Source organism: Plecotus auritus (genome assembly GCF_963455305.1).
Source record: "Plecotus auritus genome assembly, chromosome: 7".
Lineage (NCBI taxonomy): Eukaryota > Metazoa > Chordata > Mammalia > Chiroptera > Vespertilionidae > Plecotus > Plecotus auritus.
In genome coordinates this window covers 79,609,481-79,626,178 of record NC_137774.1, presented here as the reverse complement: position 1 = coordinate 79,626,178, position 16,698 = coordinate 79,609,481, and the positions used below count along the sequence as shown (strand labels likewise).

The following is a 16,698-nucleotide window of genomic DNA, read 5'->3' as shown; positions in this document are numbered from 1 at the left end:
GTTAAGAACTCCTGCCTTGGATAATACGGAATACATGCTAGCTGAAGAAACTGAGCTGAGTGTTTCAGGTTTTTCCTATTTTATCAAGCATTGTTGATGGCCACAGGAGTGATGGGGACAGCCCTGCCCCAGGACAGCCTTTCTGACATGCCCCTGGGCCTCAGATTATATGAGGCCATTCTGCCCCTGAGTTCCAGTGCCCTGCATCACTGGCTTTAGGCTTAGGCCTGGGAGCTCTTGTCTTTCTTGGAAGGTTGTGAATAGAAACAGCTCTTTGTCATTAGCAACAGGCCTGTTTGAGATAAGCCACCTTAATTACAGAATGAGCATGTGGCACATCCTCAGCTTTGTAGAAAATTTTTTGCCCAGACATTTTCCCTGCTGATTTCAGTTAAGTCCAATATTCGGAATGTCTTTTGTAGGAAATAAACGGCCTGACCTTCAGTAGCAGTCTGATTTTGGACTAAACATGTTGGTGTGACTCTCATCTTTGACTCTTCCCTTTCTCTTCAGAAAGGACCTAAGTGTGAAATACCCCGAAGATCTTCCCATCACCCTTCCAAACCTGCTGAGGTTCATTTTGCATCACTCAGACCCTGCTTTTGTCCCCCAGAACTTGGCTAACCCTCCTACCAAAGAGTGTCTTCAGAGCGAGGCAGTCTTACAGCAGCACATCTCCCATTTGGAGAGAGAGATTCAGAAGCTGAGGGCTGAAATCAGCACCCTTCAGCGAGCGCAAATGCAGGTGGAGGCTCAGCTTTCCAGCGCGCGCAGGGATGAGCACCGGCTGCAGCAGCAGCAGCAGACCTTGAAGAAGCAGCACAGCTTGCTCCAGCTGCACAGTGAGCAGCTGCAGGTCCTGTATGAGCAGAAAACCAGGGAGCTGGAGGAGGTGGCCCGAAAGCTCCAGGAGCTGGCCGACGCCTCAGAAAACCTGCTCACGGAGAACACATGGCTCAAGATCCTGGTGGCGACCATGGAGCGGAAACTGGAGAGCAAGGACGGAGCTGAAAATCCCGCTCCCCCGGAGGAGGCGCACTCTAACTATCCTGAGCCCTCAGGGTCCCCCCGGTTACCTGGCAGCACCCCTCCACCTACCAATATCAGCTCCCCGCTGGCGGCTGAAAGGAGCAATGAGAATAGGACAGACTAACTTTTTAAGCAACATGAAATCAGAGGTGAAAACTACATTGGGAATATATTTATGCAAATTTTATTGAAATTTATTGTAAATAAAGATTTTCTCAGTGGTCTAGAAAATCAATGTGAATGTCATTCAGCTTTTATTGAACAGGGATGACATCCCTTCCACTTATTGCACAAACTTGGTAACTGAGTCAAAAACAGTAGCAGAGTCCATTTGAAGATTTGTCTGAAAAATTAGTCCATATTTTAGTGGCTGCGTCAGAGTTCCCTCCCCATTCTCCTATTGTTGCTTCTGTGATGACATATAGGATAAAATGTTAATTTCTTGACTGACTAGTCAGAAAACTTGAACACAACAGTGGGCAATTCAGAAAGAATTTAATGAGAGGTCATAACTTACTAAGCCAGTCGAGTGTGTGGCTCTGGTGTCTACACTAAAAAAAGTAGCTATTGACAGATAAGAACAGTGAGAGCTATTGTGTGGTTGTTCACCAGTTCTACAGGCACTTTCACTTTCCTCCCAGAGACCCCCACGAGTGCCCCACCATGCCTGTGACCCTCACCTGGCACTGTCACCATGCTGATGGGATGGGCCTGATTCAAGCTGCAAAGATGTCATCCCTGGCAACCAAGGAGTGGAATAAAGGACTTCCAGACGTGAAACTAAGGAGAAAGCAACATTTCAACATTTCAAAACTCAAACTTCACTGGCACGGTAAAGACCTCAGGGCAAGTCTGACAGTCAAGTGATGGTCATTTTCAGAGACTGAAAATGAAAGTCCCAGGCGCCTCCTGGGTTACTAGGGTGAAAGACAGCCTAGGTGTAAGCTGCTGGCTGCAGAAAGTTAGAGGTAGAAAGCTTGGAAGTTCTGGAATGCGAGGGGAATGGATCAAATGCCCCTACACCTTCCATATTTCTTGAGCATCCTTCATTAGAAAGCAAATCTCCCTGATTTTCAAGTCGGCACCTTTGAAATTTGTCTCCACTCCCAGCCCAAAGGGCCTCTGCTGATCTCCAGCTTAAGTCTCATGCTTCGCCATCCTCAGTTAAGGGCCAGCGACATTTCTTCTTGCCTTCAGCTCAAATTGCCTAACTGCCCATATCCCTCCCTCTAAGCTATTAATGTTTGACCCCCAATTTAGGCATATGCTGCTAAAATAAATGCTCCCTAAGCTCCCTCCTTGGGGTTCTAGAAAGTAGATTAGTTCAACATGCTTTTTAGAGGAGACTTGAATGAAACCATAGGTCAGCTGCCTTCAGCCTGACCAGGAGGCCAGGGCTCTGATGGTGGGAGCTGGCAGGCAAGGCTGAGGGCCTCCTGGGAACTCCATGCCCATGCTGCTGGCAGGCTACTCAAGTGCTAAAGGCCACTGCACCGAGGTTAAAACAAGGCTGGCCTCCAGTTTATTACCCAGGATGCTGATATAAGTCCTAGTTAATCGTGACAGTTAATGTGTTTACAGTGGTGGAATAAAAACCCAAGTGATTTCATACAAGGGACACCTTGGAGATGCAGGCTGTGGAGGCACTGGCCCGATCCAAAAGCCACTAACTCATCTTTTTGAAATCTTAAGTGCAGAACCTAAAACTCACTCTCCCCCTCCCCCATCCCCCCAGGTGCTCACTAAGCACAGGCAGTCAGGGCACATCTGGGGGCTCCTGTGTACATATGCATGTAAGAAATGTCCTTCCACTGAACTTGGTGCTCTCATAGTGGAGTCAGAGGATTCTCCTTCTAGGACAAGGGTGGGGAACCTTTTTTCTGCCAAGGGCCATTTGGATATTGACATCGTCATTCATGGGCCATACACAATTATCAACTTAAAAATTAGCCTGCTACATTTGGTTAAACATTTAATTAACTCACACCTAATGCCTTGGCAGAACCAGACAAATGATTTCATGGGCCTTATATGGCCTGTGGGCTGGACGTTCCCCACCCCTGTTCTAGGTGATCTGCTGAAGAAAGTAAAACCCAGTATCCAGCAGGTGAGTAGTAATTTAAGAAAGGAAACTAATTTGTGAAAAGGGAAGGAGTGGAGGAAACCCCAGTCCCCTCTCTCTCCCCTCCAGTGCAGAAAATATTAAATACAACAACAAATAAAAACCACAATTTTCTCTCCTGGGCCAAATGGGTTTCAGATAAAAGCCACTGCCTGCTCGCTAAGCCTTTGCTAAGTAATGCCCAGTGGGGGTGGGGAGGGGACAGAGTGCTCAGCATGCTCAAGACCAGGGGGACAAGAAACTGCTCTGCCACTAGGATGCCTGGCAGCCCTCAGGACGTGTGCCTGACTCGTCCTTCACTGGCTCCCAAGCAGCTGCAGTAGCTTCCTTGCAATATCAACAGCAACTGGTATTTAACGACCGAACCTACCTAGAGAAAGACAGTGGTGTGGTTCTCCCATCTATTGCTAACCAAGCAGAAATCACCACAGCACACCAACCGGTCAGCTCTGAAACTTAAAACACATGTCACATCCTCTACGTACACACACATATATTAGAGGCCCCTGCCAAGTGCAACTTGGGCCTTACATGTCCAAGACCCTCCCTCACAGCCTTGACTCAGCTTATTAGTACGGTGAATCCCATGTACACTATGCAGTATTTTTTAAAATCAGCAAAAAAGGTTTAAGCACGTGCTTCTGGGTCCTATTTACAGTTCACAGGTTTGTGAGTTTACGCGTTACAGTAGTAGCGCCATCAAAACAGGCTCAGCTAAACATTCAAGTAACAAAAGCAAGGTCAGGTCTGCCCACTGCCTGCAATGGGCAGCCCCACCAGGAGGCAGAGGGAATGCCCAGGGCAACCAAGTCCTGGCTTAGGACAGCTGGGACCCCAGGAGTCAGTGCATGCGATAATGAAGCCTGGCGAGGCCATGCCAGCGTCAACCCCTCCTCTCAAACGACAGCACGTCTGTGGTTTTCCCCTCCCACGCCTCTTGGCTGGCTGCAAACAGTCCCAGGAGCCTTCACATCCCAGCTCAGCCGTGCACTTCTGGGCCGTTGGGGGTCAGCTTGGCCTTCCTCTCCACACACGGTCCCTTGGCTGAGTACTGCACCAGCAGGAAGGGCTCCTTGGTGTCACCATCCCCCACGATGCTCTCCTCGTCCTCTGACTGGCTGATGCGCTGCAGCCGCAGGTAGCACCAGCAGCCCAGGATCAAGGCCCCCAGGGCAGCGATGGCGATGAGGATGACGATGACTGTGACCACACCCGTGGTGGGGCTGTGATCCATAATAGACATGGTCAGCGCTGGGGGAGGCTTCCTCAGCAGGAAGGTCTTGTGGGTGACCGGCTCAGTGAGGCTGGAACTCAGGCTGGACACGAGAGCCCTGAAAGACAAAGCGACATGAGGCTCCACTAGGGACTCTGCAAGGTACCCACCTGGACAGCTCACGAGCTCATGTTGGCTCTTCCACCGGGTCTATTTTTAATCAGTTGTGAAGCCTGACCATCCTGCCCTCATTCTAGTGAAAACATGCTGGTTGGCTTTTGTTGTTTCTTTGACTGTGGTGTTACCAGCCTTCTCCTTACTCACCCTGGCCCACTTCCATTCACTACCTCTGGAGCTTTTTTTTTTTTTTTTTTTTTTTTTTTAAATATATTTTATTGATATTTCACAGAGAGGAAGAGAGAAGGATAGAGAGCTAGAAACATTGATGAGAGAGAAACATCGATCAGCTGCCTCCTGCACACCTCCCACTGGGGATGTGCCCGCAACCAAGGTACATGCCCTTGACCGGAATCGAACCTGGGACCTTTCAGTTCGCAAGCCGACGCTCTATCCACTGAGCCAAACCGGTTTCGGCTACCTCTGGAGCTTTTGCTACCAGAGAGGCAGCCACCCTGGCTCAGCCACAGAGCCTGAGATGTGGAGGAGAAGGGTATGTACAACCTGCGACCCCACAACAGCCTAGGCTCAAAAGAGGGTCTGTTTAAGGTGAATGTTCTGGAAACCCAGCACCACTGGGTGTTCACAGCAATTCAGGCACGAAGCCAGTGCTTCGTGATGGCCAAAGAGTGATTTGACAGCAGGGAAGTGGCATTAGCCCCTCATGAACAGGTGGTAGCTCAACCAAGTCTTCAGGAACACCTGTGAGAGGGTGCAGGCGATCACAGTCTTTGCCCATAGGGGAACAGCAGCTGCCTGGGAAAAGCCCTGATCTACCACACCATCTGAGAGGGAAGCCAGGCAGCAAAGGAAGCCAGGAAGATGGAGGCACTCAAGACAGACTGGCTGATGAGCTGCAGCCACCCTCCTCAAGCTCAGCTTCTGATGTAGGAGCCAGACTACAAACAGGTCAATATACCAAACACCTGTCACTACAAATGCAGGAATGCCATGCCAGCACAATAGGGGACCAGGTCCAATGATGCTAGACTGGGTGGGGCAGGACATACTTAGGGAGGCAATGCTGATGCTAAGATGTTCAGGAAAAGCCAGCCCTTGGGAACAGCATCTGCTAAGGCTCTGAAGGCAAGAGAGGGCCTGCAGGCAAGTGCAAGGAGCTGAGGGTGCTGCTGGTCGCTGAAGCTGGAGCATCAGCTGATTTGGGTGAAGGTGGGAGGGGGTATACATGTACTGGACCACCATTTCCTGGCCTCCTAACCTCAGACAACACTTCACAGAGCCCCCTGTTAATGGGGTGAGGGGCAAAGGAGAGTGCAGCTGCGGGAAGTGCAGAAGACTCACTATAGGTGAGGCCACTAACAGCCCGTTGAGATTCAAATGCTGAAGCTAGCAGGCTCCCCTGAGTCCCAAGTCCCTGCACTTTTTTTCTCACGTCTCACCATAAGCAGAGCAAATAACAGTAACTAACACCCAGGTGGTGTGGTTACGAGGATGTGGAAAAGCACCAAGTTGGCATTCAGTAAGAGGGACCTGTTTGAATTCGTTTTTTGTTGTTTTTTTAGAAGACTGACATCAACACAGGTAGACAGCGTTGGAAGGGGAAGGTTTTCCCTCCCAACAAGATGGAATTTGTCATCCTTGAGCAAATAACAGCCTAATTAGAAGTGATTTTTATCCTGAAGGTCAACACTCAGGAGTCTGTTTGGGGACCAGGCCCTGGGAAAAGTGTAGACCCGAGTTCCACCTGCCACCATGCCCACATTTGCAGAAGGATCCTGGGCAGCAGGGGGCAATATCTCTGGAGTCTGCCTCCTTCTTACCACCTCCAGGGTTAAGCCACTGCCATCACTCTCAGTGGGCTTCCAGCTCCCTGGTCTACCATGTGGGCCCACTGCAGCCAGTGCCCTTGTGACCCAGAGGAAAAGCCCACAAGTCCTTACAGTGACCTACAGAACCTTGCCTGATGCATCCCCAAGCAGTGCTGCCCAGGCCAGTCCCTCTGCCCAAATGCTCTGCTCCCTTTACCTTTGTTCAAGGGTTCTTAATGGGACAACTGTGTCCCCCAGGGGACATTTGGCGGTATCTGGAGACATTTCTGGTTGTCACAACTGGTGTGTGTGTGGGTGCTACTGGTACCAAGTGGGTAGAGAGCAGGGATGCTGCTCAAGACCCCACAGAGCAAGGGACAGCTCTCCAACCCCAACAAAGATCAAGTGTGCAGGTGGAGACACCCTGACCTAGTTAACTCCAGCTCATGCAGGGAAACCTCCTGATCCTACAGTCCAGGAGCGTCTCTAGGTTTTGAGTCCTCCCTCCAGGGCACTAGCCTCAGCTGGCAACCCTGCTTTTGTAGCACAGCCATCTGGTTAGCACCCACCTACCCATCAAACTGTGTGCTCCATGAGTGGCCCTGCACACCTCTGTGTCCCAAGTGTACAGGTCACCCTGGACTCTCCCCTGCCACCATCAGGGCTGCTGTATTCTCCCACAACCCTGCTTACCCTGTTCTCTCAGCCCTCCAGATGGGACAGGTGACTACCCCTCCACCCCACCCTGACCTCCATTTTCTCTTCCTGCTGGGGAGACCAGCTGCCTGCTTTGTCCCTCCCCACGTCCCTTTCTCTACTGGACCTCTCCTGTCCAGTGTTTGCTGGGGTGCCTGCACTCCCACAGCGCTCATGGACAGGAAGGGAAGTCAGTTATCAATTCAGAAGGGGAAGTCTGTGTGTGTTTGGGGAGTGGGGGTGGTCTGGAATCAAACAATGGCAGCAAGACCTGGGGATGGGGGAACCCAAGGGCCAATCCCACTGAAGCCAGAAGTCCCAAGCTAATGAGGAAACCAAGGCAGAGGCAGCCCCCTGGCTCAAAGGGACTTTCTGGAGATATGGTAACCTCAAAAGACACTACCAAGTGTCTGCTGCCCCTGACCAGGCCAGGAGTGGGCATAGCCAGGTCTGGGACCCTCACCCCCATGAGCACAGAGCCAGGTGACCAGGCCACAGTCACACCTGGCCTGTGTCTCTGGCCCTCCCCTGAATGTATGTTTGTTCCTTCATTCACTCAGCAAGTATTTCCTGAGAACTCATCTTTTAAAAAATCTGATCACATCATCCCCTGCTCAGAACCCTCCCCAGTATCAGCAAAGAATCTAAACTACTTGCCTCCCAAAGCTTCTGCACACTCTCTACCCTCCCACCTCAAGGCCTCTGCATTTTCTGTTCCTTCTGCCTGGAATGTTCTTCCCTGATTGTCCCATGTTTGGCTCCTTCCTGTTTGGGGGGACTTTCTTAGAAGGTACCTCCTGGGGGATGCCCTCCCAGACCACCCTGGCTCCAGATATCCCTCCACCCCACACTTGCCACCACCTTGCACTACTTCATTTTATTTCCTAGCACTCTCTGCTACCTGACATCCTCTTGGGTCAGGGAACACGTTTCCCTAGCTACTGTCTCCTTCCTGCAGTGGACTGAGCCAGAAAGAGGAGGGCACTGACCATCTTGCTCACTGCGGGATCCCTAGCCCCACAACAGGTGCTCAATAAATGTCTGCTGAGTGCTCCAAGCCCAGGGATATAGTGATGAGTCAGAGGAGACCCTGTTGTCATGGGGATCACCGTTGGCAGTTACCCATCCCTGAGCCAGCTCCCTCACTCCAAAGCCACTCCCAGGACCCTGGACATGGGTCTCCCTGTCTGTCTGAACAGACTCAGGAAGCCAGCAGCCTGCAGGGGAGGACAGGCTGCAGCCTGAGTATGGGGGTGGGAGCAACGTGTGCAGGTGGAGGCTGGGCAGGCCCGAGCCCATGGAAGGGCAGCTGTCACTGCGAGTACTGAGCAGTGGGGAGGGGCGGTGGCCTCCAAGAAGCAGAGCCCAGAGGGACATGAAGCATGAGGGAGGCTGGCTGGCTTGCTTGAGTGAGACCCCACCCTACTTGTGTTGTCTTTACTGGGGCTTTCCCTATCCCCCATCCCTGCGCTCCTCTGGGCCAAGGTGTCTTCTGCAAGTTAGCTGTCCCCTCACTCTAATCCAGGAAAGCCCGAAGGTGAGCTAGGGAGGGCCATGGCTTGGGCTGAATAGACACCCAGGATGGCACCTTGGAAACCTGACCGCCTCAGAACAGACATCAAGCCCTAAAGCCCAGCCTCTCCAATCTGCAGAGGCCGCTCCTCTGAGCTCCCCACCCCATGCCCCCTCTGCCCACCAATGGGTTCAAAAGGATAGTCCTCCCCACAGCCAACACCTCTCACTGTCCTGTTGCCCCTAAGAGGCCCACAGTCTAGATCTTTCCCAGTATTAGGTAGGGTTTCTTTCAGTTATCCCTGACACTTCATGGAACCCCCAAACTGAGCCTTAACCCCACTCCATGGGTCACTGCTCACACTCAAGGCCCAGTGGGGCCACAGCAAGCAAAAAGCAGATTTGAGACCCCTTGTTCACCCACCCCACTTTCTTTTTTTTTTCTTTTTCTTTTTTAAATATATTTTATTGATATTTTACAGAGAGGAAGGGAGAGGGATAGAGAGCTAGAAACATCGATGAGAGAGAAACATCGATCAGCTGCCTCCTGCACACCCCCCACTGGGGACGTGCCCGCAACCAAGGTACATGCCCTTGACCGGAATCAAACCTGGGACCCTTCAGTCCGCAGGCCGACGCTCTATCCACTGAGCCAAACCGGTTTCAGCATCACCCACCCCACTTTCTTGATGTGCTATTGTGAGCTGTTTTGACCCAGCCAAGCAAGCTGCTCCTAATGGCCTGTTTCTCAGTGTGCAAAATGGGAATGAGGCCCTGACCTCACCCATCAAGTTGTGTGGAGGATGAGAAGTGATAAGAAATGTGAAAACGGAAGGGCCAGGGGGTTCCCAGGTTTGCATGTCACCAGGTACCATGCCTTCCTGGGTGCCACAGAGAGGACAGTGAGCCCTTAGGATCCCTTTTCACCAAAGACTTGCCTCCCAGGAGGGTACAGAGTCTGGTCCAAGCCCAATGCCACAAACAGTCCCTTCCTCAGGGACATTCTACTGCTGCCTTCTCACTTAACTGAGCATATCACGAGTGTCACCCAGCCCAGCTGGACACTAGCTTACCACCCCCGCCTTCTGGGGCTGCCCTGCTTAGAGGGGGCCAACCACCCTAACCCAGGGGCTTCCAACACTGCCCCTAGGGGTTAAGCCACACCTTTCCCCTAACAAAGCCATCTGCTAGATATGCCAACAAACCCAGCTCCACCTCTTCATGGGACCCCAGTTCACAAAACAGAAACATTTCCTACCCGGTTTCTGATTAGGAACATAGAACAGTAGAGAGGATGAGACACTGCTGGGCACAGTGAAGGCACAGGTGGAACATCTGCTCTGTGCCAGGCCCCAGCTGTCCTTGGGACCCAAGGACACATCACACAAGGCCCCTGTCCTCTAAATGTCAGGACCAAGAACAGTGGGGATCCTCATGGGAGATTAACAATTACAGGGCTGTGCCCAGCTCTGTGATCAGTGTCATCTCATCCTCTACCCCACCCTCCTGAAGAGGAAACTCGCATCAGAACCCCCTAGGTTCCCCTGTGAAGAAGAGGAAGCTGGCCTGGGGCAGAGCCTGGGAACTGTACCAAGGTCAGACTGGGTCTCCTGCAGACCAAGGTCTGAGGCTCATGCCCCCACCCTGTGAATCAGCCACTGGTAATTCTCACAGGCTGCCTCAGGGTCAGCCCACTTGGCTAAACAAGTTTGGTAATAACAGATGCCTGACAAAAGTTGGCGATGATTACTATGTGCCAGACACCAAGCTAAACACTTGACAGAATAATCTCCTTTCAGCCTCAAAACAACCCAGGGTAGAGTTTTTACTATGCCCACTTTGCTGATAAAGAATATGTGGCTCAGAGAAGTTAAATCAATTGCCCAAGGTCACACAGCTCAAAATTAGCTGCACAGGGATTCAAATCCAGCCTGCCTGAATCCAGAATCCCGGATTTCAACCTTGACTCTAAAGTGATATTCTATTTTAATTTATTTTATTATGATGTTCTTGACCCACACCTCCCCAATCCCGTACTTGAAGGGCCAGGGGACAGGTAAACCCCAGTCAGCCTCCCCCCCACCCCAACCCAGCAGGAGCAGGCTGGGTGACGGGGGCTGAGGCCTCGATGCGGGGTACACAGGGATGACAAGCGCCCCAGCAGCTCCCGCGTGCTAAGCGCGGGCGACGTGCAGGCGCGGTGCCAGGCGCGCTCCAGGCATCCTCTCATTTAACCCTCCCAGCCAAAGCCGTCGTCTCTCCCATTCTACTAAGGAGCTATGCGAGGCTGGAGGAAGGGGCTTGGCCCAGGGGGCGACAGCTGGAGGGGGTTGGACAACTGGAGAGATAACTCCCTGGGCCAGACTTGGCGGGGGCGGGGGGCTGGTAGGGGGAACTGGGACCACGAGACCCAGTCATGCCCACGCCGCGGTCACCGACGGAACCCGGCACCAAACGCTGGGGACCGTCGTCAGTTTCTCTACCTGCCAAATGGGTGCCAGACCTCACCAGGACCCCATTCCTGCCACCTGGAACCCTCCTTACCACCCTGGGGGCTACCAGGATCCGCGCCTCCTCCGTTATTTAAAAAAACCCCGAAGTATCGGGAGAAGCCCGGCGGCCGGCCAGGGCTCGAAACTGCGGGCCGCAGTAGGGGGCATGCACCGCGTAGCGGGGGGGAAACACCCGCTCCCCGCAAAGCGGCCGCCGCCCCCAGCCGCCTCCTTTGTCCCGATCTCGCCGCAGCGCAGCGGACAAAGAACCCCCGCCCGCGGGCGCGGCCCCCCGGAACAGACCCTCCCCCGAAGCCGCGTCCCCGCCCGGGCTGCCCCTCCCCCGCCGCAGGGGCACCCCCTCCCTCCGGCCCGCGGCCAAGCCGCCCAGCACGCGCCCCAACCCCATCCAGGGTCGCCCCTTCCCCTCCTGTAAGTCTCCACCCGGCCGATCACCCAGCCCGTTCGGACCCTCTCACCATGGCGCCGCCTGCAGCCTGGCTGGATCGCCCCGCAGCAGCCCTGCGGACCCGCCTCTGCCCGCTTGCCAGCCCGGTCCGGCCGCGGCGCTCCGTCGGGACGCAGGAGCCCTAGCTCAGCGGCGGGCGGGGCATTTTAGGCACCTCCCCTGGCAGGGGGCGGGGCCTTCGTGGCTAGGCCAATGGGAGCCCGCGCTGGGACGGCGGGGCGTGGTCACGTGCGCGCGGGGCCGAGTCTGCCTAAGGTGGGGCGGGAGCTGGGCGCAGCTGGCAGAAAGGGGGACGGGGGGGTGGAGGGGGACACTTTTAGCCTCAGCGCGCGAGGATTGGGCGCCCGGGGCTGCGGGTCCCGGGCCAGGAAACCTCCTTCTGACCTTAGAGGCTGCTCGTATTCACCCGGGGTTTATGGAGGGGGAAACTGAGGCTTACTGCATATGAGTGTTGCCCGGTAGCGGGAGCGGTGGGATCCCGGGCAGGAGCTGGAGAGAAGCAGGATCCCAGCTGAAAGTCCTTGCTTGGGGCGGGGAACTGGTTATTCACTTATTTGTTACTTCATTTATTTTCATTCACTCAACATTTATGGAACACCAACCCTGTGCCTGGTACACAGGTCCCCTCGGGAACCGCTGACCAGGAGACAAACAAGATCCCGGCCACCCTCACGGAGCTCTCATTCTGCTGAGGGATGAGGCTGCCGGGAGTTTTCTGCCTCTTGGCTTCGTATAATCATGGTTATTTAACGTAATAACCTTGATTAGCCCCCACCAAGGGCCACGCCCTGTACTAACCACTCAACACGTTTCTCAAGGCTACTCTGAAAGGAGAACTATCCCATTTAACAGATGAGGAGCCTGAGGTCCGCAGGGTAGAAGTACCACAGCTAGCTTGTGATGGAGGCAGGATTTGAGGCAAGGCCTGGGAACACCGAGGCGCCAATAAGTGCAGTGATTTTCACTTGTTCACCCAAGAAGGGAATCCAGTGAGAGGACACCCGGCCCTGTGGCAAGCTAGAGCATGCAAGAAGGTAAGATGGGTCCTTCAAGACCTCTGTGGCCCAAGTCCCCTGGGTCACTGCCTCTGGCTTGGAAGATAGGAATGGACAGGTGAAGCCTCTCATTGTGAGAGCTGGGGGGCTTGTCAGCTGGAAACATCTTTCCCAGCCTCAAGCAGACCCTCTGGGAGAAGATGGAGGACTCAACTCACAATGCCATGGTGGCCAGGCTCTCTTTACTCCCTCCAGAGAAACCTGGCTGGTCGGTCTCTTTCCTGCTTCAGGTGCACTAAGCTGTTTCCCATCTCCGGGCCTTTGCCCGTGCTGTGTCCTCTAGCTGCAATATTCTTCCACTTCATCTTTCAGATTTCATCTTAAATGTCCTTCCTCAGGAGGGCCCTCCCTGATCTCCACCTAAGTTATTCCTTTGTTATTGTCTGTCTGGTGCATTGTGAAATTGTACATTTTTGAGGGTGTGTGATTAAATTTGGTCTGTCTGAATGAGTGAATGATTAGTTTGCAGAGCTCCAGGCCTGGCCCAGCTGCATCCTTGCCAAGAGGCCAGGCCCAGATGGTGAACTGGTGGTTGAGTAGGAATAGGGGACAGAGCCTGAGGGAAACCCGGCTCTAGGCCAGCTGCCCCAGAGGCCTGAGCCAAGCATCTCAAACAACCCCTGTCTGTCCAGCACTGCCTTCAAAGGCTCCTGTTACATCTGGGATCCCAGAACAGAAGGAAACAGGTTCTTCCCGCAGACCCAGTTCCAGTGGCCTCTCTGTGGTCCCAGCCTGAAGTTGGCAAAGACCTCATAAATGGTGAGGATGTGGGAGGGGCAGGCTCAGAGCCCCAGAGCCAGGGCTGGCAAAGTGATGACAGAGGAGGCAGGGACACTTGGAGAAAAGATTCTGGGGGAAAAAATGGTAAGGTGGAATGTAACATGGCATAGAAATCGAGAGTCAGACTTCCTGGGTCCAAATCCAGCTTTTCCTTTGGAAAAGCAGCCTAACCTCTCTGTGCCTCAGTTTCCTCATCTGAAAAACAGGGGTGACAGTAAGGTTGATTTCACAGAGTGGTTGTGAGCACCTCAAGAGCTTGGTGCAGAGGCAGCAATTCCACCTACCTGGTATTTAATGTTAACATTAGTAGCAGGGTCTGACAGGTGGGGTGAACTTGGACTTTTCCATTTGGAACTTGGGCAAGTTACTGTACTTCTCTGAGCCTCAGGCATCTCATCTTCACTTGGGTCTCACGTAAGTCCCTCTGGGGTGCTGAGAGATGGGGCCTGAGAGTAGCCCACCTGGGCCGAGCCATCATTTTGCCCAAATTGAGTTGCTTCAAGAATAACAATAAATAATAATAATAATGGCAGTAAACACTGTTCAAAGCACTCCATGTGCATAAACTCATTTTAATCCCCATTTTACAGATGGGGATAGTGAGGCACAGAGTAGCACATGTACACAGAAATTACCTGAGGGTCTTGTTAAAATGCACGTTCTGGCCCTGGCTGGTTTGTTCAGTGGCTAGAGCATCGGCCAGTGGACCAAAAGGTCATGGGTTTGATTCCCGGCCAAGGGCATGCACCTTGGTTGCAGGTTCCCCAGCCTCAGTAGGAGGGCACATGGGGAACAATTAATCAATATGTCTTTCTCAGGTCGATGTTTCTCTGTCTCTCCCTTCTTTCCACTCTCTCTAGAAATCAATGGAAAAAATATCCTAAGGTGAGGATTAAAAAAAACACACACACAGATTCTGGCACAGTAGGTCTAGGTGTGAGATTCTGCATTTCTTATAAGCTCCCAGGTGGTGCTGATATTTGGGGAACCACGCTCTGAGCAGTGAGGGGCTAAAGCCCTTGCTTAAGGCCACATAGGTGATGAGCAGTGAGCCTGGACTCAAGCTCACATGGTAGGCTTCAGAGTCCTGTGCTTAACTGCCACCCTGCCTGCCCCAGCCCCAGCTTTCTTTCCTACAAAGAAGAGGCAGGAAGTAGAGCTCCCCTCCCCAAGCTCATTTCCTCTCCTGGGGCCTCTACCTCCTTGCTGACATTTGGCCCATAGTACCTCCCTGCCTCCAGTGTCCCAGGGGTCCTCCCTGGCAATGGCAAAGAGCTTCTCCGATGCTCATTAGCCAGGAAGATAAATAAGGGCAAAGGATGAACTCATCCTGGCTCCCTGGGGATTGCCATGGCTCAGCTGAGTCTGCCCTGTGCCAGCCTGGCCCTGCGCCTGCTTCCCTTTGCTGGAGAGACTGGGACAAGAGAGGGACTTGTTAGGGAGTAGAGAGGTCTCAGCCAGCCTCCTGGGAAACTCCCTCCAGCTGGGCCTTTCTGCCTCGCCACCAGCCACCAGGCTGCACAGGCTTCTGCTTCCAGGGCATCCCCATAAGGGTTCCGGACCTAAAATGAAATGAAAACTGCTTGGCCAGAGGGGAGTTTCCCAAAAGGTGAGAGGTGACCCACTGGTGAGTTCTGCAGCGTTAGGTTAGGTGGGACAGCTAGCTATGAATCAGACAACAATTCTTGTTCAAGGGGAGAAAGCCTCACTTGCTTTAACATCTCTCCACACCGGCTTCCCTCATAACCAGGAGGTTGCAAACCTCAGGCTCAAATTTTGGGCAATCCACATTCTTGAACTAGAGGTTAATAATGTGTCATTTTCTGCGTATTTATGTTTACAGTTACCTTCTATTTTGGGCTCAGGTATTGCTTTTCCATTTGTGATGACATACCTATCCCTTTAAAAATCCACCCATTAAGGGGGAAAAGTGAGTTAAAGCAAAGTATTAACGGAAGTAACTAGAGGTGGTACAGGGAGATTAAAGCAGTGGGGACAGTGGCAAATGGATAGCTGAAGTGGGGAACCTGCTCGAGGTGAACCAGAGGGCTGGCTGCTCACAGCCCAGGCACCCCACAGTCTTCTTACTGCAGGGCCCAGCAGACCACCAGCCTGAGACAGAGACATCCCACAGGCTCTGTGTCTGCCAGAAAAGTCCATTTATGTTTTCCTGGGTTAAGTGGGGCCTAGGTGGACTCTGGTCTTTATTCCTGAGGTCTGTGGTCAGTGTCAGTGTGATGAGGAGCAGACTAAGGGAGGGGGGTCGGCAGGCCCAGCCTGAGATGCTCCCCACCCCCAGCCTGCCCTGCTTTCCATCTGTAGCACCAACACAGCCAGACACACACACACACACACACACACACACACACACACACACACTCACACACACAAGCACTGGAGCCTGTTAATCATACATTCATTCAGTTATTCATTCATTCATTCAACCAATCTTTATTGAGCACCTGCTATGTGCCAAGCACTGTGTTAGGGGCTGGGGAGACAACCATGAGCCAGTTAGGCAAATCTTGGCCCTCATGAAGTTTACATTCTTCTGGGGGAAGACAGATGATAAACACAGAAACAAGTACAATATATGGCATGCCAGACAGTGTATGTGCTATGGAAAAAGAGAAAGAGAGTAAAATAAGAGATGTGAGAACATGGTGGGGTAGAGGTGCAGGGCCTTTCTGAGAAGGTGTGTCAGGCACTGGGACGGATGCAGCCTTGTCCTGACACCAGAGAAACTCACAGATGTTGGAAGCAGGCAGACAATGAGCTAGCACCAGGCAGGGATCTCTCTTATTTTTATTTTTAAGTAATTTTTTTAGTGAACTTTGGGTATGCAGAATGATGGATAGATTATACTTTAGATCATGGTGTATTCTTCTTTCATACTTGTATGACCTGCTTTTATTTAAAATTTCATAGTTATTTTATTATTATTATTTTTAACCTGGTGATTCTTTGTTTTTGTTGTTGTTTTTAATTGATTTAAGGGAGAGAGGAAGGGAGAGGGAGAAAGAGAGAGAAACATTGATGTGAGAGAGAAACACTGATCCCTTGCCTCCCATTCATGCCCCCAATGGTGATCAAACCCAAAACCTGGGTATATGCCCTGACCAGGAATCAAACCTTTTGGTGCATAGGACGATGCTCCAACCGACGGAGGCACACTGACCAGAACACATAGTTATTTTAATCATGTAATAAACACCAGGTAGCCCATCAATTAAAACAAAAGCTAGGACCCTAACAATGGCCAACAATGAGTCCAGAGATTACCCCATTTCATCCCCTGCCTGGGGTCCCCGGCACTTTGAATCCTGTCTTCATCACCCCCTAATTTCCTGGACAGTTTTATTACACCTATATCCTAACTTACTA

The 16,698-nt window shown here is 52.4% G+C and overlaps 2 protein-coding genes across 7 annotated transcripts in view; one reads left to right on the top strand and one right to left on the bottom strand.

Moving 5' to 3' along the window:
* Positions 1–1,262, top strand: part of TXNDC11 (thioredoxin domain containing 11) — a 78,030-nt gene extending 76,768 nt beyond the window's left edge. For all 6 annotated transcript variants that reach the window (XM_080682676.1, XM_080682673.1, XM_080682677.1 and 3 more), the window contains one exon: positions 514–1,262. In XM_080682676.1, coding sequence (XP_080538802.1) covers positions 514–1,153 — 640 coding nt within the window. In that variant the 3' untranslated portion in view covers positions 1,154–1,262. The remainder of the gene's footprint in view (positions 1–513) is intronic.
* Positions 1,252–11,620, bottom strand: SNN (stannin). Its single transcript, XM_080682679.1, has 2 exons — positions 11,490–11,620; positions 1,252–4,482 (listed from the first exon to the last, which is right to left on the bottom strand). The coding sequence occupies exon 2, from the start codon at positions 4,392–4,394 to the stop codon at positions 4,131–4,133; it is 264 nt and encodes an 87-aa protein (XP_080538805.1). The 5' UTR covers positions 4,395–4,482; positions 11,490–11,620; the 3' UTR covers positions 1,252–4,130.
* Between the last annotated feature and the right edge of the window lie 5,078 nt (positions 11,621–16,698).

Coding starts and splice junctions, on each gene's coding strand:
- SNN (XM_080682679.1), bottom strand. CDS start 4,394: ATGTCTATTATGGATCACAGCCCCACCACGGGTGTGGTCACAGTCATC.